Source organism: Rana temporaria, chromosome 1 (assembly GCF_905171775.1).
Source record: "Rana temporaria chromosome 1, aRanTem1.1, whole genome shotgun sequence".
Taxonomy (NCBI): Eukaryota; Metazoa; Chordata; class Amphibia; order Anura; family Ranidae; genus Rana; species Rana temporaria.
The window spans coordinates 586,157,703-586,184,361 of NC_053489.1; the positions used below are offsets into that span (position 1 = coordinate 586,157,703).

Here is a 26,659-nt window from a genome sequence, read left to right on the forward strand (position 1 = left end):
GCTAGTTCAAGATAAAGTTACTGTAAAAAGCCATCTCGGGGCAAGTGCAGGGGAACAACAATGATCAACAAGGATCAACCAACTCAAAGCCACCCAGATGTTAGCCTGCTTATGACATACACCTTATATTACTGCTAGATAGTCAATACACGTTGGATGGGGACACAAGCAAGAATGCTTCCCAATGATTTTAGTATTTAATGTAAAATGTTTTAAACAGAAGTTTTTAACAGATATTAATAAAATATTTTTTTGTAAAATGTGTATGTTGTTGCACTGGAGACAATTGGCATCATTCACAAAAACAAAAGCCAACAACACACGTCAGCTACTACCCCTGTCTCCCTTAGACAAACGAGCCCAGACCTGTCTGCCTTTTTGGGGAGACTAGGGTAGTAGTGGTTTGTGTTATTGAAGGTTTGTGTTTGTGAATGACTCTTGCTACAAGTCCAAAATAAATAAAAAAATAAATAAATAAAAAGTATTGAGCCTAGGTTTAGCTCCCAATCACCCTGTTCAGTGGCCACAGGCCAAAAAATAAAAAGGCTGTGCAGTCGACTTTTTGCGACTTTGCGCTTACACAGGGCTAAGGATTCCCTTCCCATCTACATTTGACAGCATAAACTGTCTTAGTAAAGAGCTGCCAGCACTGCCACCTAAGGCTTCTTGCATACAGGCAAAAAAATAAAAAGAATTTTTGTAGCCATTTGGCATTTTGGATTTTCTTTTATTAAAGGGCCCTTTCACACGGGGCGGATCAGTAATGATCCGCCTCCGTGTGTCCGTAAGCTCAGCGGGGATCCCTTCGTATATACCCGCTGAGCCGGCGGCTGACAGGGCGGTCCCCGCACACTGTGCAGGGACCGCCCTGTCTTTTCTCCGCTCTCCCCTATGGGCCTTATTCAAAATTGTTGCTTTGCATTCAATGAAGGCCAGTGTCTGTAAAAAACAAACACGAGTGTTCGTACTGTAGTGGGGCACACTCAAATGTTAGATGCTTTAAGAAAGCCTAAAGAAGGGGACCTTGAGAGGCCCTTAAACATTAGATTGACTTATGTGACATTACGTATACACAGGTTGGAATGCCGTTTTTTTTTGCTTTTTGTTTTCTGGTTATGCATAGCAGCATCACTACAAGAAACCCCTGAAGTTACATCTGGTCTAAGCATTGCGCAGCTCCAAATACGATTACTTTCAGTAAAACAGTGTCAAATAAATGACACAATGCAATGAAGTAATGTACAACTACAGGGAATGTTGTATGTCTAGTAAGATTTATTCACTAAACCAAAATAAGAACAAACGCTGCACATCAGCACAGTAATCTATTGTCTGTCACATGCTATACAGTTTATAATTATGTTCTGAATTAGGGGCTTCTAAAAATGTAATTTACAGCAATGCTCCCGAGAATTACGACTCAGCTGAACACTATGAACTATTCTTTTTAGAAGCTGGTGCTCATCACATGATAAGAAGTGGCATTGTATATGCTGTACTGGATATTTATCTTACCATTGGAGATAAGCAACTCACTTTCTTTGTATGCAATCTCTTCTTCTTTTCTCAATTTTCTTTCCCTAAAAATGGCTTCAGGACTCCCCCAAACTTCCACCGCCCTGTGGAAAGAAGGTTTTCACATTGCTTATTAGCACAAAGTTTACGCCAAGAATTATACTGTACTATTTTTTCTAAATAATAAATAGTTTCTCTAAAGCAGGAGAGCCCAACCAGTGTCCCGGGGGCCACATGTGGCCCGAGGAGCCCTCTGATATGGCCCGCGACTTCGATGCAATAGAATACTGTTATTAAAAGGTAGGTTTATTACTAAAATCACAGTGTATATATGGGTATATCTTTTCTACAGTGGTTACTGGGCTGCTTTTAAACTGATCCACAGGTGCAGAACAGTGCACCTCTGGGTTACCTGCACTGAGCCATAGACTTCTATTACCTGTGAGTTTGGTGAGCTTTCTGAAAGTGCACCACACCTACAGGATTTAAATCTATGGCAAAGTGCAGCTAACCTGAAGAGTTCACCCAGTCAGTCCGACCCAATCAGACCAAGCATTCACCTCTAAGGATTGGCAGCTGTAAATGGACTTGTGTCTGTTTACAAATGCCTACCTCCAATTAGATCGAAAAAAAAAAAAAAAAAAAAAAAAAAAAAGAAGGAGTAGAGTGGGCTGCCATCCACCCGCTCATTGTGGCCCACGACCGGTTACCAGGTCGCTTAAGTGGCCCTCGCTCTTCAAAAGGTTGGGCATCCCTGCTCTAAAGCATCATTTAAATCCAAACTCCATGAGAACCTTACCTGAATGCAGCAATGCTGGTCTCTTCCACTTCGCACGGGACAGATTGAAATCAGCGGGAGCCATTGGCTCCTACTGCTGTCAGTCAAATTCAGTCAGGAGGGAGCAGGGGAATGGGGCCAAAGAATGCAACTCTGTGTGTCTAAGTACGCACACAGCCTGACTCAAAAATGTGCCCACATGTGTGTTCCCATAGCAGCTTGCTAGGAATTTATACACAGAATAGGAGAGTGTCAGCAAAAGGAGGGTCAGGGCTTTTCTTTGCAATACCATTGCACAGAGCAGATGAGCATAAACCTCTATTTTAGGGGGGAAAAAAAGGTTTTGAACCATTTAGAATTTCAATATGGGATGTGTAGTAATTGAATATGCTATAATTTTTTAGTTTTTCGCTTTTTCAATCAAAGTACAGTTACCTTTAATTAAAGTGATTGTAAAAGTTAAACATGTTATACCCATTTGCTCTGTATTGCAGAGATCAGCCCCACTCCTCCTTTTCTGGGATCCCCGGTTTCTCTTGTCTCCCACTGCTCTTACTGGAGTCCAGTGAGAAGGGAGAGGGCAAAAGAGAGGGCAGCACTCTATGGCACAGCGCTGGATAAGATTAGGCTTAGGAAAAAGGAAAAACTATTTGATCCCCTGCTGATTTTGTACCCACTGACAAAGAAATGATCAGTCCAATTGTAAAATTCGAAAATTATTTTAACAGTGAGAGACAGAACAACAAAAAGATCTAGAAAAGCATTTAAAAAAAGTTATAAATTGATTTGCATTTTAATGAGTGAATCAAGTATGTGATCCCCTATCAATTAGCCAGATTTCTGGCTCCCAGGTGTCTTCTATACAGGCAATGAGCTGAGATTAGGAGCACCCTCTTAAAAAAGAGAGTGCTCCTAATCTCAGTTTGTTACCTGTATAAGACACTTGTCCACAGAAGCAATCAGATTCCAATCACTCCACCATGGCCAAGACCACAAAGAGCGGTCCAAGGTTGTCAAGGACAAGATTGTAGACTTACACAAGGCTGGAATGGGCTACAAGACCATCGCCAAGCAGCTTGGTGAGAGGGTGACAACAGTTGGCACGATTATTCGCAAATGGAAGAAACACAAAATAACTGTCAATCTCCCTTGGTCAGCCCAGAACTACACGGAAGAATCTGGTCAAAGATCTCAGGGCAGCTGGGACCATAGTCCGCAAGAAAACAATTGGTAACACTACGCCGTGAATAACTGAAATCCTGCAGTGCCCCCAGGGTCCCCCTGCTCAAGAAAGCACATGTACAGGCCCATCTGAAGTTTGCTAATAAACATCTGAATGATTCAGAGGAGAACTGGGTGAAAGGGTTGTGGTCAGATGAAACCAAAATTAAGCGCTTTGGCATCAACTCAAACATGGAGGTGGAAGCATCATGCTTTGGGGGTGTTTTTCTGCTAAGGGGACAGGACAACGTCACCGCATCAAAGGGACAATGGACAGGGCCCATATACTGTCAAATCTTGGGTGAGAACCTCCTTCCTTCCTTCCCTCAGCCAGGGTATTGAAAATAGATAAGTATTCCAGCATGACAATGACCCAAAGCACACGACCAAGGCAAAAGGAGTTGATGAAGAATAAGTACATTAAGGTCCTGGAGTGGCCTAGCCAGTCTCCAGACCTCAATCCCATTGAAAATATGTGGAGGGAGCTGAAGGTTCGAGTTTACGAACATCAGCATCGAAACCTTAATGACTTGCAGAGTATCTGAAAAGAGAAGTGGGACAAAATCCCTCCTGAAATGTGTGCAAACCTGGGGGCCGACTACAAGAAATGTCTGACCTCTGATTGCCAACAAAGGTTTTGCCACCAAGTACTAGTTATGTTTTGCAAAGGGGTCAAATACTGATTTCACTCATTAATATGCAAATCAAATAACTTTTTTGAAATTCATTTCTGAATATTTTTGTTGTTATTCTGTCCATCACTGTTAAAATCAACCTACCATTAAAATTATAGACTGATCCTTTGTCAGTGGGCAAATGTACAAAATGGGCAAATGTACAAAATCAGCAGGGGATTAAATACTTTTTCCCCTCACCAAGTACTCAGGGGGGTCAGCACATAAAGTTTTTTCCTTAATGCAGAAAATGTAATAAAAAAAAAAAAATAAGTGTTACTATACTCAAATGTTTTACCTTCTTTAAAAATAACAAACATGTTATACTTACCTGCTCCTCTTCTGAGGTTCCCCGGCGATCTTGGCTCCTCCTCCTCTTCTGCGGAACTACCATAGCTAGCCTCTGGCTATAGGGAAGGGTAGTCCCTGTGCTCCTGAACGGTGTGTCTAGGGAGCCGCACTCCATAGACTTGCGCAGCTGGACTTAGTGCCCCCCCCCCCCACTTCCTCTAAATGCCAGCAGCAAGAGCCAATGGCTCCTGCTCGAATGCAGTGTAATGTAAAGAGGAAGGGGAGAAAAGATGCAGTGCTGATCTATTGGCCCCCCTCTTCCCCTTCACACAGGAAGGGGGGCACAGGTAAACTGAAAACGTTTTTACCTCAATGCAAGTAATGTATTAAAGGTAAATTTTAAAATGGGAATAGAATTGTGACGATTGCACAGGGTATCTCTGCTTGAGGAGATGTACGATCCATTTGGTAAATGCGGCATTCAGTATATATATATATATATATATATATATATATATTTTTTTTTTTTTATTATTAACATACACGAAGCACACACTACTATGGCGCTATTGTAGCAGTGCAGGGGTCAGGAAAAGGGATAGTGACTTCCATGTTTTTTATAGTGCAGGAAGAATGTAGGCGAGGGCAAAGGTGGCATGCCAAGGATGTAATTAGTATACCTTAATAATAATAATAATAATTACTGTGTTACGTATGTAGAATGATATTACCCTGAGAAATGTCTGCAAAATAAGAGCTCACTGGCCTCTGATGGACCACTATCCACTCCCATGACTGGGCTTGACCTGTGCATACAGCATACATGAACAACCAGCACCTAGTCAAATAGATTGGAAAAACGTTGCCTGCAAGTTCTTCAGGTACACTCCTATTTTTAAATTGATGCCCTTTCAGCCTAATAACCTGATGGTCATTAGCGATAGGCTATGTGCTCTTACTGGGCAGGTTATGTTTACAGTCAACACAACAGTCAGAAACCACCTAGGCATATTTTTATTAACTTAGCACCAGTATCAGCAAGGTCCTACTCTGCTTTTGGAACACAATTCTTGCTGGTTAAACTAACCTGGATTATACATTTAATGCCATTACAGAACAAAAAAAAAAAAAAAAAAAGAAGATACAAGAACGATTTTTGAACGGTTTTTGCTCAATACTGGAACCTCAAAGTGGAACTTTGGCTTTAAGTCCTCCACCCCTACCACATTTGGCATGTAATTTTTTGGGGGGAGAGCGGGTACCTAGTTTTGACAGGTACTTGCTCCCACTACCACTTGGTTTGACTAGGTGATCCAAGAGGAAGTTCTCTCTCGACCTGCAGTCTTCTGGGACACATCACAGAAGACTGCAGGAAATTCACAAAGCGCAGTGTAGCTCACTTATGCGCAGTGCGCCAACTGCGAAGCTGAAAGTAGCATAGCCAGCTGCCCACAGTTAGAATGTCAGCGCCAGGAACCCAGAGCTAGCCCAGGTAAGGACGGCACTAGATCCCTGGACAGGCAAGTGTCCTTTTATTAAAAGTCACCAGGTACAGGATTTGTAGCCGGTAACTTTTTTATCCCCCAGAGTGAACCCCCTCTTTGAGGTGAAATTAACTCTGGTTACAGAAAAATTATGAAGTCCTAATAATGGTTGTCTGTAAGAAAAACGATATCAAAATATGCCAAAAATTAAACATAAGTCTCAGATGGAACCTCACCGCCCCAGAACTTGTTTGGAGTCACAAAATGTCTGCTTCCATCAGAGACTTCCAACACAGGTTCCCTGAGAGATTCCCAAAGTTGATAGAGATGACAGCAGCTGATGCTCGATACAAAATACTACTTATTTAAAGGGGCTCCTAGAGAGCTACAACAAAATTGGGTTTCTGTGGATTTAACCCATCCAAGTAACACACAGGAAAAAGTTTCACTTACTTGGTCTCTACATCCGACCTTAGGAACACAGTAAAAGATTCTGTGTCATCATGGGGACTTCTCCGTCTAATCTTCCGCAGTGGTTCCAGGTCACTGAGGCAAAAAAAAGCAAAAGCAAATGAAAGAAGATTAGAAGCTCAAAGATCAGAACACGAACCTCACTGCTGGTCATGGGCTTTGTGCTCCGGGTTCACAGGACCCTCATAGCACATGTACCGGTATATAACAGAACATAGACTAATTCACGGCAGCTAGATTGAAGTCATCGTTATTTTGAAACCCTAAGGCCGCTTTTTACACAGATTCGTTTTTACACTGGATTCGGGACTGCCAACTGTCATATTTGCTTGTGTCAACCAAACTGTCAAACCATCAAATAGTTGGTGTCGTAACTAATCAGATGTGCAGCACCATGGCAAATGCAAATCACACAGAAGCAGCTTCCTTGGCTGTAAATGATAGGAGGGTTCAATTCTGCTTTAGGGCCGCTAGGAAGATCTGCCTCAATAAACTCAGCACGGTGCCTAAAAATAGGGAGCATGTGCAGAGCAGGGTGAGACAGCGAGGTTGAATTATTAAAGGCTCCCCATTTGCAAAATGCATTTGCTGCAAAGCTTTGTAAATGAGCAGAAGCTCTGACTTTCATCATCCAATCATGTGCAAATATGCATTTTTTTTTTCCTTGCACGCGATTGGGTACTCTTTGCAAAGTGAAACTTCACCTTATTTACCAAGCTCTCGAGTAACTGCACTTTACAAAGTGCACAGTCTATTTGCCTTTAGTAAATTCAAACCGTGTATTACTGGATTTTAATCAGTATAGGGAATTTATTTTTAATGTTTTATATAGTTATATAGTATACCTGCAAAAGGGGCCAGCCTAAAGAAATCTAGCAGGACTTAATTTTCTGACTTTAAAGTAGGCAAATCCGTCTCCTTCCACTGTAGCTTAACCACTTGCCGACCGCGCTATAGCAAAAATACTGCTACAGTGCGGTCGAGTTACTGTGACAGGACGTCCCTGGGACGTCCTCGTGCACTTCCGCGTTTGCGCGTCCCCTGGGGCGTGCTCGCGGAAGTGTCCGTGCTCGCCGGGTCTAGAAGACCCGGCGCATCACGGATCACGGTAAATTGCCGCGAATCGCGGCTGTTTACCACGTGATCGCTCCGTCAAATGACGGAGCGATCACTTGTAAACAAACCGGCATCATTTGATGACGCCGGTTCCTCCCTCTCCTCTCTGTACCGTTCGGTACAGTGCGAGAGGAGGGGGGGGGGGGAGCGCGGGGTGTCAGCAGTGCTGTGGCTGGATCTGTGACAACTGCAGTCACAGATCCAGCTATCCCTGCGCCATACTCTGCCATACTCAAATACTCCGCATATATAATGTTTTGGGGTTCTATGTAATTTTCTAGCAAATAAATTGTGATTTTTCCATGTAGGAGAGAAATGTCAGAATTGGCCTGGGTGCTCCAGAACGCCTGATGGCGCTCCCTGCACGTTGGGCCTCTGTATGTGGCCACGCCGTGTAAAAGTTGCACACATGGGGTATCGCCATACTCGGGAGGAATAGCAGAATGTGTTTTGGGGTGTCATTCGTGGTATGCATATGCTGTGTGTGAGAAATAACCTGCGAATATGACAGAAACAATATTTTTTTTTTTTTTTTTTTTTTTTTTTTTTTTTTTTACAGAATTTTCGGTCGTTTTTCTTTTATAGCGCAAAAAATAAAAAACCCAGAGGTGATCTAATACCACCAAAAGAAAGCTCTATATGTGTGAAAAAAAGGACAAAAATTTCAAATGGGTACAATGTTGTATGACGGAGTAATTGTCATTCAAATTGTGAGAGCACCGAAAGCTGAAAATTGGTCTGGTCAGGAAGGGGGTTTAAGTGCCCAGTGGTCAAGAGGTTAAAGGGGTTGTAAAGGTTTGCTTTTTATTTTCTAAATAGGTTCCTTTAAGCTAGTGCATTGTTGGTTCACTTACCTTTTCCTTCCATTTCCCCATCTAAAAAAAATGTTTCCCCTTTGTCTGAATTTCTCACTTCCTATTCCTCCTCAGTAAGCTGTTCTGGCTGATCAACCCCCAGCCAGAACGGCTCGGATGATGAGGGCAAGCTTACTGAGGAGGAACAGGAAGTGAGAAATTCAGACAAAGAAAAAAAAAACATTTAGAAGGGAAATCGAAGGAAAAAGGTAAGTGAACCAACAATGCACTAGCTTAAAGGAACCTATTTAAAAAATAAAAAACAAACCTGTACAACCCCTTTAAGGCTGCGTGCCCACTATACAAATTAGCTACATGGGTGGCCCTGTTGACCAGATTCCACCCAACATGCTTTGATTGAAAAATGAAAGTCAGGCAGAAAATTGATGGCTGCATCCACACAGATGTTGTCCGGTAATTTGACAGGTACCGGCTGTGGCTGTCAGAACCCAATAGCCACAGCAGAGAATTCCTCCATGTGCATTGTATAGAGTGCTGGATGGGGAGCTCTGTTCGATTATTTTCGTTCAGCTCACAGCTTTATTTTTCCATTTTCCATTAAGACATCAATAGAAAATCTGACTTTGTCATTCACTTTAAATCCTGTACAGCAGTGTGCAGAGATGTGCTCATCTGTATGACGCTTCTTGTTGCGGTGGAGGGGAAGGAGAGAGAGGGAGGGGGCCTGTAAGTGAAAGATCCCCTCCCTTGCTGGACAGAACTGTAAGGCAAAGCTGTGCAAATCTAAAACTGGACAGAAACTGGTTTGCCTATAATTCAGCTCTAGGAAAGCATGCCTGGCATCCTCTTAGATGTCATCAGTCACAACCCTAAAATTCCTACAAGTACAACTAAGAAGTGATCGCACCTAAAAGGAAACTTCAGCTCATGAAACAACGTTCAAGGATTTCCATCTTACCTGCTCAGCTGTCAGCCACAACTATATCTTTAGAAAGATTGTAGGACAAATAGAATTATAATTAAATAAGGTAAAACTTCCAACCAGTTGTAATGTGTATTCCATACCTGGGTTTAAGGCAGAATTCATTCATTGCTCGTACTCCCGTGATGAAGTTATTCTTCATGTATATTGTTCCATAATCTCTCTTTTTAAGAACCGCCTTAACTGAAACAAATATGCATCAAATATTAAAATGGAAAACTAAGCATTTTGCAAAAAAAAAAAAAAAAAGGGGGAATTTGCAATATTCTATAATTATTAGCGATAATTATCTAAAATAACCCAGATGACACGGCATTGGCACTGATGTTCAAGGGCCTGAAAGGTTCCTCAATTCTCCAACCATTTCTCCTCCACTAGTCAATCCAACATTACAAAATATTTCCAACGGAGAACTCGCGCTCGTAAAGCTAGGGGGAAGCACAGTGGTGCGGTGGTTAGCACCTTCACCTATCAGCACAAAAGGGTCGCTGGTTCGCATCCTGACCACACCACCATCTGCCTGGAGATTTCATGTTCTCCCTGTGCCTGTGTGGGTTTCCTCCAGGTACTCTGGTTTCCTCCAACATTCCAAAGACCTGCTGGTAGATTAATCAGGTCCTGTCTAAATTGGCCCTAGTATATATATGAATGTGCGTTAGGGACCTTAAAAGGAACACTAAAAGGCACAATTTTTTTTTTTAAAATAACAAACATGTTATACTTACCTCCACTGTGCAGCTCGTTTTGCACAGAGTGACCCGGATCCGTGTCTTCTGGGGTCCCTCGGCGGCTGTCTCGGCTCCTCCTCGCAAAAGCTTTCTACCTTCACGCGAGCGAGCATGGTGGAAAGCTTTTGCGAGCGCGCTCCCGTGATATAGCCGCCGACTGTATCACTCGGCCCCGCCCCCCGCGTCATCCGCTGTGATTGACAGCAGCGCCAGCCAATGGCTGTGCTGCTATCAACCAGCCCAGCCTCGCCAATCAACGGCCAGGCTGGGAACCAAACAAGATGACAAGCACGCGCCCGGGACTTTCGAACAGTGAGGTAAATAAAATAGGGGTTCGGGGGGGGGGCGGTGCTGTCAGATGTTTTTTTTACCTTTACAACCCCTTTAATATTGTAAGCTCCTTGAGGGTAGAAGCTGATGTGAATGTACAATGTATATGTAAAGTGCTGTGTAAATTGACAGCGCTATACAAGTACCGGAAATAAAAAAATAAAAAGCAAGTGTAATTAAAATCCATGTCCAGTCATAGCATACTGATGGCAAGACTAAAAGGAATGTATTAATTGAAATTATGGATGCAATATAAATGCAAGGCCTTAGGGTCCTTTCACACTAGCGGACCGTTCGTCCGCTCATTACAAGTCCGTTAACGGACTTGTAATGAATCCCTATGGGATCGCGTCCGTTAGCGGATGGAGCATCCGCTAGCGTCCGCGTCAGTCGGGATCCGCTTTTCCGAACGGAAGAAACCCTATTTTTCTTCCGTTCGGCGGAACGGATCGGATGCAGACGGACAGACGGTCCGTCTGCAGCCGATCCCCCATAGGGGAGAGCGGAGCAGAGACAGGGCGGTCTCTGCACTGTGTGCGGGGACCGCCCTGTCCGCCGACAGCTCAGCGGGGATCCCTGCTGAGCTTTGGCGGACACACGGAGCGGACCCAGAAACGGTCCGCTCCGTGTGAAAGAGCCATTATGCACACTGGACATTTTTATTGTGGCTTATAGGGGCATTTGGTGTTTTTTCCCCTGCCTCTAAACATGTATCCATGGACACATAAGAGTTTGGGGTCAGGGGCATTTAAAGGCAGAGGAAAATAACCACTGTCAGCCCGTCCATGAGTAGCAGCATCTTAGGGGGGGACACACACTTGAAGCATGTAAACTCGCATTCCCCTATCCTGTCTGCTTTCCAAGACACTGCCACCGCTCCCTCCCACCATCACAGGAGAGAGGGAGAGGGAGGAGAGGGAGATTTGATTTAGAGAATAAGCTTGCTCCTGTGATATTGGGTGTGAGCAGCAATGGTTGGTAGTGTCTTGGTAGCATTCTAGCAACAAAGCAGTAAAGGAGATTTTTGGACAGGCTTCGGGAGGTACCTAAATGGCCTACACTTCTAGCATTTAATAACAATTTCAGTTGTCATTGCAGGCAAGATCAGATGCTTATGTCCGCTTGCAAAGGAAATATTAGGAACACAACAACATCAGATTTAATCATTTAAAACACAATTTAAAAACATGAGCACCCCCAGTGTTCTTTATAAGGAATTCTAAGTGGAAATGTGGTGCCAGAAAGGTGCTCCCAGTTTTTCACTGAGGAGGAAGGAAGATCTGCAATACTGTTTATTTCTAATAACTCAAATGACCGTTACAATTCAACCGAGCGCACCCACTATACTGATAAGTAGAAAGTTACTGAATCACAAACCTTTGACTTGAATAGGATCGGGAGGTAGCACGCCCTTCTGTTCTGGTTTGCTGGGATCCTGCCCTGGAAACACAAAACACGTGAGCTCCTAGAAATTATTCCTTTCAGAATATTCTCCATCTTGTTTAGATTTTGATCAATATTCTATTAAGACAGGGCTTCATCTTAGATGTCAGGTTTTTCACTACTATAAATGTAAAATTCATATTACAAACAGTTTTATAGGTTAGCAGCCTATAGGGAACAATCTAATTTGCACTGATGGACGCATAAAGACCATGCCCTAGTTTGGGATTTGCAAAAGAACAAGTGTAAGAAATCATGATGGATATCATATGCACCTCCTGGGTTTTCAGTTATTTAGTAACAGAGAAAAAAAAAAAAGTTGAAACTCTGGTGAGCAGAGGCAGCTCTTTAATTAGACTGTCTCCTAAGGCCTCACACTCACAGGGGTCTCACAGCTGCCTAATGCATTGCCCCACTTTTCAGGGATAGGGGACCTCAACGCTGCTGTGCTGATTTTGGCAGGAGAGTTTAGTGGCAGAAAAACAACGCCTCCCACCACCGCAGACATGAAAAAAAAAAAATCCCAACAAAGGCTCCGACCACCTGACAGCTCTTAAATAAACTAAGGGGTGGGAGCCACCTGGTGACGTCACCAAGTGTAAACTAGCTCCTTTATGAAATCGACCGAGGGCATGCTGGTTCGACGATGTCACAAGCGGGCGGTGCCACCTGGTGATGGCCCCTGCCCCTTAGTTATTTAAGAGCTGTCAGAAGGCGGGAGCCTGTGTCAGGACCAGAGATTTTTTTTTTGTTCGATGATGGATCAACACCAGGGAATTTTTTTTTTTTTTTAATAAAGGACTTTTCAAAATCTTTTGTTGAGTTTTTATTCACTTTGTGCATTTTTTTGGGTGAATGAGTAGGGATACTATATACCCCATACACATTAGGGGGGCATGAATTATGGGTGCGAGTGGGGCCTCAAGTCTAAGTTTTGTACCAAGGTGGCCCAAGCTGGGAAATATGGTAAAGAAATGTCACCGCTGGAGCCCCTGAGAGACAAGAGAAGACAATGATGTCATGATATCACGCTATGAAACCTACTGAGTTACCAAACAAATGTCTATTTTCCCAATTTCATTTTGAAGCTTAATGCATGGAGCCACAATTTCTTTATAGGAGATATTCTAGCCCTTCTACTACTCTATACCCATCTATCCATCTCAGCAAGATGGTCAACATAGCTTTGAGTTAATAGGTCAGTTTGAGAACTATACAATTATAGTGGTTGTAAACCCTTGCATATGCCCAGTGAAATGACTATCCTCAGGTGATACACAGAGATGAAACAAATCCTCCTATATTGGTCTATCTGCAGTCTTCTCTTCATCCATGCAAAGTCCAGAATGGAAAAAAAAAAAAAAAAAAAAAAAAAAAAAAACTTGTCTAAGCCGTCAAAACAAAAAAGTGGGGTGGAGAGCTGAAATTACACTCTGATGAGCTCAGCGAGGAGAGCTCTGAGAGCTGATTGGAGGAACAGGAACAGAGCTGAGGTGGTCAATCAGCTGGAGGTCCCTTCCCTGTCACTTTGTTTCTCTTGGTGTCAGGAAAACTTGTAAGAAGTGATCCATGCCAATAGAGGAAGCAGCAGACAGAAATTGCACTTAGTGTTCTGGATAGAGAAAAGTAGAGGGATATGCTTTGTTCATATTTCATGTCTGAGGTTTACCACTTTAATCCCAACTGCACATGCAAAAAACAAACACTCTGGGGTAGATTCAGGTAGATTGGCTTAATTTTCTGTGGGCGTAGCGTATCTCAGATACGCTATGCCGCCGTAACTTAGTGAGGCAGGTTCTGTATTCACCAAGAACCTGCGCCCTAAGTTACGGCGGCGTAGCGTAAATCTGCCGGCGTAGGTGCGCCCAATTCAAATTGTGAAGAGGTGGGCGTGTTTTACGTAAAACAAACATAACCCCACGCAAATGACGTTTTTTACCAACGGCGCATGCGCCGTTCGTGAAAGTAACCCAGTGCGCATGCTCCAAATTAACCCGCGAAAAGCCAATGCTTTCGACGTAACGTAAATTACGCACAGCCCCATTCACTGACGACTTACGCAAACGACGTAAAATTTTCAAAATTTGACGCGGGAACCACGTCCATACTTAACATAGGATACGCCTCATATAGCAGGGGTAACTTTACGCTGGAAAAAGCCTAACGTAAAAAAATGCGCCGGGCGGACGTACGTTTCTGAATCGGCGTATCTACCCAATTTGCATATTCCTCGCGTAAATCGACGGAATCGCCACCTAGCGGCCAGCGTAAATATGCAACCAAGATAGGACGGCGTAAGAGACTTACGCCGGTCGGATCTTAGTCAAATCTATGCGTAACTGATTCTAAGAATCAGGAGCATAGATACGACGCCGCACACTCAGAGATACGACGGCGTATCTGGAGATACGCCGTCGTATCTCCTACCTGAATCTACCCCAGAGTCTCCAAGATTCTTAAATATTGATACTGCACCACTTTTGTGCCTCTGTATTAAAGTCTAAATTTCACAGGACGTGCTCGCCAAGTCATTATCCTTCAACAAGGAATTAACATAATGGAATCTCCATTCCAGCTGCAGGTCTACACGCGAAACCCAGGTCCTCTTCCATATACAGAAACATCACATGCCACCTGATAAAATTCCTCCAATTTATATTAGCTATAATATAATAAAAAAAAAAAAAAAAAAAAAAAAAAAAACACACACCACACACACAAAAGGAGGTTGCTTTCTGCATTGCACCTACCTAAAACTTTACCCAATTAAATTTTCTGTTCTCCATAGTTCGTCCCACTATAGTAATGTTGTGTAATTAGGGCTAGCTCACACAGCGATCCCCATTCCTGTGATTTCCCCTGCAGGGCGTTTTGGCAGCCCATTCATTTGAATGGGCTGCAAACTGCACCACTGGAATGTACAAAGAGTAGTGCATGCACCACTTGACTTGCAAAACGCACTGCACCACATGGTACTCCGGTACCCTGAGATCTGGTCCCTGAAAACGCAATGCCTTTGCAGTGAGAACACCATTTGTTTTTATTATACAGTAGATAAAACTGGTTGGAGGAATTCTTTCAGGTGGTCTGGCCATTTGAAATGTAGAAGAGGACCTGGGAATTGTGAAACATTGGCGGAAGTAGTGGAGGAAGTTTGGTACATAGACAAATAGAATGGGCCCTACAGAAGGAAATCCAGAGAAGGCACTATGTTGAGGCCAACTTACTGTTGCAGAAGGACAAAGATGTGTGGAAATGCAGAATTTGATATTCAGAATTAGCACATTGGTCAGTTTTAAGCATGGCTGGTGGGAATGACCTGACAGCAACTGTAAATCCATAAAATGTTCTCAGCCACTGAATAACATGAGGAAGGGAGAAAAGCCAGCCATACATGGATCAACATTCAGCTGATTAAAAGGGGTTTTAAAGGAAAAAAATGTTTTCCCTAAATAGCTTCCTTTACCTCAGTGCAGTCCTCCTTCACTTACCTCATCCTTCCATTTTGCTTTTAAATGTCCTTATTTCTTCTGAGAAATCCTCACTTCCTGTTCTTCTGTCTGTAACTCCACACAGTAATGCAAGGCTTTCTTCTTGGTGTGAAGAAAGCCTCTTGAGGGGGGAGGGGGCGAGCAGGAGTGTCAGGACGCCCACTAACACACAGCTCCTTTATCTGCAAAGTAGAGAGTGTCCCGACTTGCCTGCTTGCCCCCTCAAGAGGCTTTCTCCACACCAGGGAGAAAGCCTTGCATTACTGTGGTGAGTTACAGACAGAAGAACAGGAAGTGAGCATTTCTCAGAAGAAATAAGGACATTTAAAAGCAAAATGGAAGGATGAGGTTTGTGAAGGAACAGGAAGTGGAGGACTGCACTAAGGTAAAGGAAGCCATTTAGGGAAAAAAAATGTTTCCCCTTTACAACCCCTTTACAGGGATTGGATCCATTTCAATCTGTTTGGGCACGAATGCTGCACAGAAGTTCATCTACCGATCGACTTTTGTACAACCGCCCTGTTAAAAATTTCCCCACTCAAAATCAGTGCCGTCAGCTATAGACTGCAATGGTGATCAGTGTATTCTGACGACGGGGTAAGTGCACACTCAAGATACAAATCGCTCAGAGAGGATTCTCCATCCACATCAAGAGTGTGTCAGTTTTTTCCATTCAATCCGCTGGCTGAACGGGAAAAAAATAAAAACTTGACCCACCTATGGGACTACTAAAATGAGGCACCAACATCTTAGGTCTTCTATAAATATCTAGACATCAGGTTTTGTGGTTAACAAAATTTGGCAGAATACAAAACTGGTAAAGTGCATAAGATAAATAATTATAAAAACCTGCATTTATCATTAGCGATCAAACACAATAAAAAAGAAAACTTGGAAAATACAAAACGACTAATGGATTGCAAGAAAATGAATATCCGTTTGTTTTGCTAATGATGGCAGATGTTTTTGTCTTATAAATCTTATCCGTGGGAGATGAGGCTTGAAGTAATGCTGTTCAGATATTCAGGATTTGCAATAAGTGACTATTTTGTTACCAGAAAACTACTTTTTCACGTGGGTTGAATATAATAGCTGCAGTCATTTTTAAAGCATATTATGAAACACTGGCATTACTTATGCTTAGAAACATGTCATGAGCAATAAAATAAAAAGTTAAGGCACAGACAAAAAACAGGCACACGTGCCATAAGAGGTTCAGCTAAAAAGAGCCTACATGTGTGCCTTACACCTGTACAGCAAGGTCTGGGCTGCTTTATTATATAGAGGAAGAAAACTGCACATGTGTAAAAACATCAAAAATAAATAAAATGTCAATCACACCACCAACAGTGTAAATTGTTCAGCAGGACCACAAAAGTGAGATAAAAATCACAACAAACATGTAGAAGAAAAATGACGCGCTAAACAAAAATCTCATATTGGGTTAATAAAAGGGGTTGCAAAGGTTAAAAAAAAAAAAAAAAAAAATCCCTAAATAGCTTCCTTTACCTTTGTGCAGTCCTCCTTCACTTGCCTCATCCTTCCATTTTGCTTTTAAATCTCCTTATTTCTTCTGAGAAATCCTCACTTCCTGTTCTTCTGTCTGTAACTACACACAGTAATGCAAGGCTTTCTCCCTGGTGTGGAGAAAGCCTCTTGAGGGGGCGAGCAGGAGGGTCAGGACGCTCTCTACTTTGCAGAAAGGAGCTGTGTGTTGGTGGGCATCCTGACACTCCTGCTCGCCCCCTCAAGAGGCTTTCTCCACACCAGGGAGAAAGCCTTGCATTACTGTGTGTAGTTACAGACAGAAGAAAGAAGGACATTTAAAAGCAAAATGGAAGGATGAGGTAAGTGAAGGAGGACTGCACTAAGGTAAAAGGAAGCTATTAAGGGGGGGGGGGGGATTTACCCTTACAACCCCCTTTAAAATCCAACTGTAGAAAACAAGTACAATGCTAGGACAAAATGAAAAGGAAGGAACACTACTGTACTTACAATATACAAATTTTCATGTAAAATACTGCTCAAAAAGCGCAGGGAACTAAAAGAAAGTGGTTATATTTGCAAATATCTCTTGTTTTATTAAACGCGCCATTGTGTTATAAAAGTACAGCAATCCTTTGCTTACAAATTCTTATGAAGTGGTAGTCACAGGGTGACATTTGACTATTTGTGATAATTGCAATGATTCAAGAAACATAATGATAGGGAGTCCTGCCTCTTGACAGAGTATTTTAAATATTTGACTCAAGATTTTGGTGATAAAGGATAATAAATGATGGTGATGATAAATAAAAGCCTGTTTTACTGTGTAATTATATGGTGTTAGGAGCCCAACATGTTAAACTTGTATATTATTATTATTATTATTATTAAAGGTTTAATTGTGAACCTACCAAGGAAGGGACAGGTCATTTAATTTGAATAATAATCATAGGATTGTAGCTGTAATATGGTCATAAAAAGCACTGCAACACAGTATATAGGCTTTGGTAGACAGTAAACAGAAAAAACAAAACAAAAAAAAAAAAAACACATATTTGTTTAAAAAGGAACTTATATAGCACTGACAATTCATGCAGCACTTTATAGATGGATAAAGATAATTCTCCTAAACGGCACACATCAAGTAGATATTTCCACTACCTATAGGCAAGCCTTATTATAGACTTACCAATAGCTAAAAAAAAAAACTTACAAAATGTGGGTTTACAACCACTTTAACTACTTGCCGACCTGCCGCCGTCGTTTTACGGCGGCAGGTCAGCTCCCCTGCGCGAGAGCCCATAGCTCTACGTTGGCTCTCTTGCAGGCCACTAGGGGCGGGCGCGTGCGCCCCCCGCTCGCCCCTGATTCCCGTGCGATTGCTCGTTACAGAGCGGGGACCGGGAGCCATGTGCGTAAACACACAGCTCCCGGTCCTGTCAGGGGGGGGGGGGGGGGGAATGCTGATCCTCTGTTCATACAATGTATGAACAGAAGATCAGCGATTTCCCCTAGTGAGTCCACCCCCCCCCCCTACAGTCAGAACACACCCAGGTAACATACTTAACGCCTTCACTGCCAGTGGCATTTTTATAGTGATCCAATGCATTCTTATAGCACTGATCGCTATAAAAATGCCAATGGTCCCAAAAATGTGTCAAAAATGTCCGCCATAATGTTGCAAGTACCGAAAAAAACAAAAAACGCAATAACGATTCTTGATGATTAATCGTGCAGCTCTACTGCGTTTCAACCTACAACTGATAATCATTGCTCCTTGATTGGTAGAATTGGTTTATTATACACCTGATGCTAATCCTACAAATCCCTGACTTTGTGCAAGTAGGAATATATGATGTTTGAAGCCAAAAGAGTAGTCGCACCAAATGAGGATTTCAATTTTTTTCTTTGCTTACTCTGCATTTTGTAAACGTATAAAAATTAAACGAACACTCTCATAGACAGATAGAGAAATCCTAATTTTTTTTTTTTTTTAGATTCACATCAGTCCCTGCCATTAAGGGGCTAACAATACAAGGTCCCTAACTGACATTCATACATACACATACCAGGTGTGCTTTTTTTTTTATTATTATTTCCCATACACATCAAAAACCAGTCCCATTGTTGTGTTAAATTCTGAACATTTATGAGGCTCTGCGTGAAACATTTTCATCTTCTTTTCATACAAAACGACATTTAGAACAGCTAAACTGCCAGCATAAGTACTTAGCAGTCTAAAGGAAAGCTTTGAAAACAAAGCCTTTAGTCTCACAAAAGAGCAAAGTGCTTGATGTGGCATTTACAGTTATAAAAAAGGAAAAATAAAATTCTGGCGAGAAAAATCAAGGAATAGAAACAAAGAAACAGCCGACAGTAGCAGACGCTTACACACAGACATGCAGGGTTACCTGCTATATCTATACACTGTCACTATAAGTAGCACTTCTAAATGCCTCTTCCAGTGTGTTTGATACATGGATTATATTGGTAAAATTAGGAAGCAGGTCAGCAGTTTTCAATACTTCATGCTTTTAAGTTAAAAACCATTTTCTTTTCATATCTAAAAGTTGACTTTAATTGCTAAACACAATTTGTAAAAAGTCATAAGCGCACAAAAAAAAAAAAAAAAAAAAAAACACCCCAAGCTGAAACCCGCTTTACCTACCTGTTGTGACACCAGGTAGGTAATGGATTTCATTTAGTCTAATGCCGCGTACACACGACCGTTTTTTCATGACGTGAAAAATGCCATTTTTTTTAATTGGTCATTAAAAACGATCAGTACCGATCAACTTAAATATACCACTGCATACCAGTTTTAGAGATCAGATTATAAAATCCATCTAAATGGATAATCTTAAAAATCAGATTGTAACACATGAAGGGCAATATTTCAGCAACTTCTACTGTTTTCTACAGAGAGTCAGGTAATCATTTACAAGATAATACTTTGTGTGCATAAACCTATCCTTTTACACAAATGACAACCAAGAACATAGGTCAGACCTATCTTTTAGTGAACACCCTTTGATTTACTGCAATTTAATTGTTTCAATAACAATGGGCATGCCGCGTTGAGATGAAACGGATGGCAGAAAACGAGTGGTTGCCAATTTTATTTTTTTACAACTTCCTGTAAAAAAAATAGAGCTTTGTTCAGGGCTCGACAAAAAATTAGCTTTGAATTCAGGAGCCAGCTAAAAAAGTTAAACAGTTTAAAAAAATATATATTTTAAGGGTGAAACATAGAACATGTTCTCGAAGATGAAATTATCCTTTAACCCTTTCACAGCCAGAGACGTTTTTCCACATGTTTAAAAATATAATTTTAGGCCTAAAGATTACAAAAACCCCCAAACATTATACAGTATCTCACATAAGTACACCCCTCACATTTTTTGTAAATATTTTATTATATCTTTTTATGTGACAACACTGAAGAAATTACACTTTTCTACAATGTAAAGTAGCGAGTGTACAGCTTGTATAACAGTGTAAATTTGCTGTCCCCTCAACACATACACAGTTCATTTTAGGGGCACAAAAACAAAAATTATCCAATTTTACCTGTCTAATCCAGGTATTTGCTCCCACTTCCGGCAAAAGATTGCCACAGTACGTGCAGCAATCTACAACATGTCCAGCCCCTCCTCCATTCCCCCCGCTGTCTTCGGGGAGACACACAGGTCCCAAAAGACCGCAGGGACCAGTAAGAACGCAGAGCGCGACTCGTGCATGTGCAGTAGGAAACAGGCTGTGAAGCCACAAGGCTTCACTTTCCGATTCCCTTACTTAAGATGCCAGTGCCTCCACCCAGAGCTGAGGGGCGGGTTGGCTTCAGGTGAGGACATTGCGGGCGCCCTGGACAGATAAGTATCCTTATTTTAAGAGTCAACAGCTACAGTATTTGTAGCCAACGACAATTTTTTTTTTTGCAGGCAGAACTCCGCTTTAATGCATGGTTTAATCGGGCAATTATTTGGGCAAATGAGGGTTAATGTTGATAAATGTAACGTTATGCACTTGGGGGCTAAGAATATGCATGCATCATACATACAAGGAGGAGTACAACTGGGGGAATCAATGGTGGAGAAGGATCTGGGTGTTCTGGTAGATCATAAGCTTACCAATAGTATGCAATGCCAAGCTGGGTTTCCAAAAACCAGCAAAGTCCTTTCTTGTATTAAGAGAGGTATGGACTCCAGAGAAATATCATTTTGCCCCTGTACAAATAATAAGCAAGATCATCTGGAATATGCAGTTCACTTTTGGGCACCAGTTCTCAAAGGATATCAGGGAACTGGAGAAAGTGCAGAGAAGGGCAACCAAACTGATGAACAGAGGAATGGAGCAGCTCAGCTATGAGGAAAGATTAGAGGAACTGAATTTATTCTCTTGAGAAGAGGAGATAAGGGGGGGGGGGGAATAACCCCTGATGAGTTTTACTACCTCTTTGTTCCCTGCAAAGTAAAAGCATAACGGGCATGCGCGCGGGAGCCATCGGTCACGGCACAAGCACTATAGGAACGGCACGATTATGCCCTTTTCTTCAGTGCGAATGCGCCGATGACTTTGGCGCCAGCGTATATGGTGAATATCTCCTAAACCGTAGATATTTCCAGTACCTATAGGCAAGCCTTATTATATGGGAAATCAACTGGAAGCGCCTGCAAAACGCCTCGGCAGCGGTGCTTTGTGGGCGCTTTTAACACTTTATTCGGCCACTAGTGGGGGTTAAAAGCACCGAGCTAGCACTCGAAAAACACCAGTAAAGCGCTGCTAGTTTTAGCGGTGCTTTACCAGCATTTTTCGGGTGCTGGCAGTGTAAAATGTCTCTAAAGCACTTGGGCTTTCACACTGGGATTGCAGATGAGGCTTCTTTCAGGCGTTTTTTTTTTTTACGCTAAAGTGCCTGAAAAATGCCCCAGTGTGAAAGGGGTTCAAGTCATCCGTTTAGTGTTACAAAGAAGGTCTGGTGCTAGATATATTGCTCTCATTACGGCATGCGCAGCGACGTGTATTTGTAATCAAATTTCAGACCCAAGCGCCTCATGCGTGCATTTACGTTTGTACGTGCACATATGTGGGGGCCCAATTTTTTTCTAGGGGGGGGGGGGGGGGGCGCGCGCGCAAGAGATTTTTATGTACTTGGGTGTCATTTTTTTTAATTGTAAAAATAACCAATTTTTTTTTAACTTAGGTGAAATCCCCCTATGTGATGATAAAAGTCCCTGGATGTCTCCCTGTGCTCCACTTCACACTGCATTATATGGTCGGGGGAAACAGTCAAAAGGGGAGAAGGGTGGATGTGTGACCGCTCTCCTCCCTACCTGCCGCCCCGCAGATTAGAAAGCGGAGCCAGAGATACATAGCAGGGAAGAATTCAGGCAGCAGCCAGGCACCAGGATAAAACCTTGTCGCCATGGCGACCTAAGGTTTGTCGAGCCCTGGCTTTATCCATCTATTAAGATTTTAACTAGTAATTATTATAAAACTGCAGCTGGCAACATTTTAAATTGATCGGACACTGCCTAGTTTATATTAGCCTCACCAGCAGGTATACACAGGTTTTATCAGCCTAGAAAAACTGCAATAAAAACGCACACATGGAAATTAGGTCATTAAAGAATGATGAAGATTAAAGTTGCTGTTCCATATACCCAGTGAAAGGACTGGCCTCAGATGATGCACAGACATGAAACATATCATCCTACATAAGTTGTACCTGTTTATCTGCAGACTTTTCTACTCTACATTCCTTCAACTGAGTTGTACAGTTTATAGGTCACATTAAAAAGGTGAAAAAAGTTCTGAAATTATCTTTCATTTTTTTTATATCACAAGGGGGGGGGGGGGGATGTATGGCCACACAGACAGATCTGCTTGCTGGAGACCTGCATGGCACCAGCAATCTGCTGATCGCTGGGGCAATGCTTACAGGCTCCAATAAATAAAAATAACAAAAAAATAAAAATGTGCATTCCCCCAGTAAACTTATCCAAGATATACTTTAACTCAGTCCAAAGATGGTTATGTTGCCTTTGATTAATAAACCTGTAAGTAATACATTGCTTACTCTGTATGACTCTCTTGCCATAAAATCTTTAACCCTGCATTCACAGTTTAGTGTACAAGTTTTGGGTGCTGGGACCAGGCAACACCTGTGTGCATTGAGCAGGAATCACATTATCCCATCCCAACCAATCAAGATGGACGAAAACTTCAGACCTAAAAGGCCCGGGAAGAGGGTGCTCATTGCAGCATAGGAGACCTGTCTTAAAGCGGAGATCCACTCTAAAAGACAAAAAAAAAATCCAAACATACCGCATTACACCCGCACGCCGTCAAATGACGCCGGGCGGAATACTCTATTGTTCTGACAGGACGTCATATGACGTCCTGTCATTTAAAAAGGGAATACGTGCGATCGCGCATGCCTGTACCGTCGGTGGCGGCGTGTCACAGAGACACCTTTGGTCACCAACAGGGGTGAACAGCGGCGTGGATGCGCTGTTTACCACGTGATCAGCCGTAATGAAGTCAAGGCTGATCACGAATGTTAACACCGCATTAAGCACAGCGCATGCGCGCTGACCGTCGGTGGCAGCGTGTTCCCGGGAACACTGCTCGTCACCGACAATGGTACACAGCCATTGGTCAGGGCTGTGTACCACGTGAACGGCTGCGATCCATTCATAGCCTGATCACAAAAAGGAAACAAAGTGCTGTAACTAACTGTTGCCAGCTCTTTTCTCCTCTTTTCTTCCAGTGTGAGGAGAGAAGAGCTACAATCGGTGAGTTACAGATCTTTGTAGTATCTGCACCAACACCACACCTGTCCCATCGCGCCCCCCGCCAATTGTCATCTGTCACCCATATAAAGTGTACCTGTCACATAAAGAGACTGCCATCAGCGGTGCCACCGTCACCCATCAGTGGCCGTGCCCCGTCAGTGACCATCAGTGAACGTCACCTGCCACCCATCACACAACCCATCAGTGACCGTCACCTGCCACCCATCACACAACCCATCGTATACAGCTACCCGCCACACAGCCATGTTCAAAAGATTATATACTAGTGAGGAGGCGTTCCAGATCCTCTTAATGACCGATGAGAGAACGGGGAGTTCTCAGATTCTGATTTGAACCGATTGATTATAGCAACGATTCAGATGAAGAATGGGTCCCTCCTAGTGGTGCAACGGATCACAGTTGATCCGTGATCCGAACGGGTCACCCTATTCGGATCGGCACACACTGTGAACGGCGGATTGTCTTTCCTAATGTTATGGCCGCGGCTCCAGAGCTAGGCCGCGGCGATAACATTAGGAAAGGCCGCGGCTTTGGCCTAGCTCCAGAGCTGCGGCCATCTTGGTACACCCGGCGGCGGCCCTCCTCTCTGTTTACACCCACAGAGGAGGAGGAGCCAGCACTCGTGGGACACACCGCTGGGAGACTACTACCTGGGGGGGGGGGGGGGGGGGGGGGGGGGGGGTCTGTCTGTACCAATGCGGGTGTCTGCACCGAGGGAGGGGGTTCTTTACTGAGGGGGGACTATAGTTGGTGGGGGGAATGACAATTTTTTTTCTGCACCGGGTGATACCAACCTTAGTGACACCACTGCAGTGGGGGAGATGTGAATATTACAATGGGGGGGGGGGGGGGAGGGAGATGTGGATATTACAGTGGGGGAGAATTTTTTTTTGCCGATCTGAAAAATTATCCGATCCGTGACTCCTGATCCGAGGAACGAATCCGAACCGTGAGTTTTTTGATCCGTTGCACCCCTAGTCCCTCCTAAAAGGGCACGGCACTCTGAAAATCAGGCAGCCGCCAGCAACCAGGACTATATTCCTAGCCCCAGTACCAGCACTGCCACCAGCAATAGGCCACCGGGAAAAGGCCCAGTACGAAACCCCTCGCGAACAAATGCCCATTTATTCTGCCACAATGCCCAGGTCCCGATATGAGATAAGGAGATTCTGTTTTATGGCCTTTTTTTTTAGGGGGGGGGGGCATTTTAGGAGCTGAAAACACAGGTGTGCATGCAGCGATCAGAGAATAATACCATACAAATGGGTTAATAACCAGTGTCACTTTACTCATTTAGAGCAATGCCTCTTAGCCACGTATCCCATATAAGCCAGTGTTGCTCAAATTGAATGGGGATTCCAGGTACAGGGGAGCATAGGACCGCCTATTTAGGATTGTCTTTTGGCCGGAGTGGCTAGTCTCCAGGCCTGTACACTCAGGTGAGGAGAGCAGTGATGCCATTCACTCGGGGTAGACTCTTGTATTAGGGAGGGAGCATGGATTGACTAGTATACTTTTCTAGAGCGTTGAGCTATAAGGAGACACTTTCTAGTTTCCTTGGAATGAGCAGGTGACAGTGTCTCTTTAACCACTTAAGACCCGGACCTTTAGGCAGCTAAAGGACCCGGACAGGTTTTGCGATTCGGCACTGCGTCGCTTTAACAGACAATTGCGCGGTCGTGCGACGTGGCTCCCAAACAAAATTGGCGTCCTTTTTTTTCCCACAAATAGAACTTTCTTTTGGTGGTATTTGATCACCTCTGCGGTTTTTATTTTTTGCGCTATAAACAAAAATAGAGCGACAATTAAAAAAAAAAAAAAAAAAAAAAAAAAGCAATATTTTTTACTTTTTGCTATAATAAATATCCCCCAAAAATATATAAAAGAGGGTAAACCCTTCCGGGGCAGAAGTGGTTAAAGCGGTGTTCCATCCGCAAATTTTTTATAGGGACAATAGAATCTGGAAAGTGCTTTGTTAGAATCGCAATCTCGATTCTTAACGGTTAATCGTGAAGCTCTACTAAATACCTTTTCTCATCAGCAATATATAGCACCAAACTGAGTATGTTTAGAGTGCTGTCAGGGCTCTGTTCTATCTGGAGATAGATTGGAGACAGTAAAAGAAGAGGAGGATCAGAGAAGACAGGATCAAACAGCATTTTTACACAAAGCGCAGGATTAACCCCTTAGGTTCCACAGAGAGTGTAACAAGCATGCTTTACTGCATGTACAGACTGATTTTACTGTTGTGGGTTTAGTACAGTGGCGGCCCGTCCATAGGGGGCGCTCGGGCGCCGCCCCCCCAAGCTGTAAAAAAAAAAAAAAAAAAAAAATTTTTTTTAAAAATATGTCACTTTAAGAGTGACCAGGCGCCGGTCTATGGGAAGCTTCCCAGCCTGAAATCAGCTGATTGCAGGCTTGGAAGCCGATTTGCCCGTGTTTAGGGCGTGTGCAGGGCGCAAGCTGTGCGCCCGCACACACTCCCACTGTCATTTGATTTGCTAGAATGCATGGGTTTGTCATGGGATTGGCTCGGCGGGGACCGGAGGAGAGGTCAGTGGGCATTGCCATTAATATTATATCACTTCCGGTATTCTGGTGATATCTGGAGCGCGTGTGGGGGCATCATAGAGGAGCGGCGCCAACCATTGAAGGTAAGGAACAGACCGGCTCCATCCCACACGCCAGCACCACCCCCGCGTCCATTGCCTGCCAGCCCCGCCACCACCACCGAGCCCCACCGCAGCTGAATACTTCTCTCTGCGGAGTCGGCGCTAGTACTGCCAGTGACAAGCAGCAGCGGCGGCCCCCCCCTCTCCCCCCCCCCCCCACCCGGAGTTCACTCCGAGTCCCGCCGCCACACTCCGGATCAGCAGTGTGCACTCGCAACAGCTTCGGGTCCCCCCCCCCCCCACCTGAAGCTGTTGCGAGTGCACACTGCTGATCCGGAGCGGAGTGGGTCTGGGCGGCAGGACTCGGAGTGAACTGGGGGGGGGGGGGGGGGGGGCTGCTGCTGC

General features: G+C 43.5%; 1 protein-coding gene across 2 annotated transcripts in view; it reads right to left on the reverse strand.

Moving 5' to 3' along the window:
* SLC30A9 (solute carrier family 30 member 9) overlaps positions 1-26,659 on the reverse strand; it is a 111,253-nt gene that overhangs the window by 73,501 nt on the left and 11,093 nt on the right. The window contains exons 3-6 of one of the 2 annotated variants that reach the window (XM_040335024.1): positions 11,783-11,845; positions 9,431-9,530; positions 6,417-6,509; positions 1,516-1,619 (exon numbers count right to left, since the gene is read on the reverse strand). In XM_040335024.1, coding sequence (XP_040190958.1) covers positions 1,516-1,619; positions 6,417-6,509; positions 9,431-9,530; positions 11,783-11,845 — 360 coding nt within the window. The remainder of the gene's footprint in view (positions 1-1,515; positions 1,620-6,416; positions 6,510-9,430; positions 9,531-11,782; positions 11,846-26,659) is intronic. The other variant, XM_040335026.1, reaches the window with a different exon arrangement.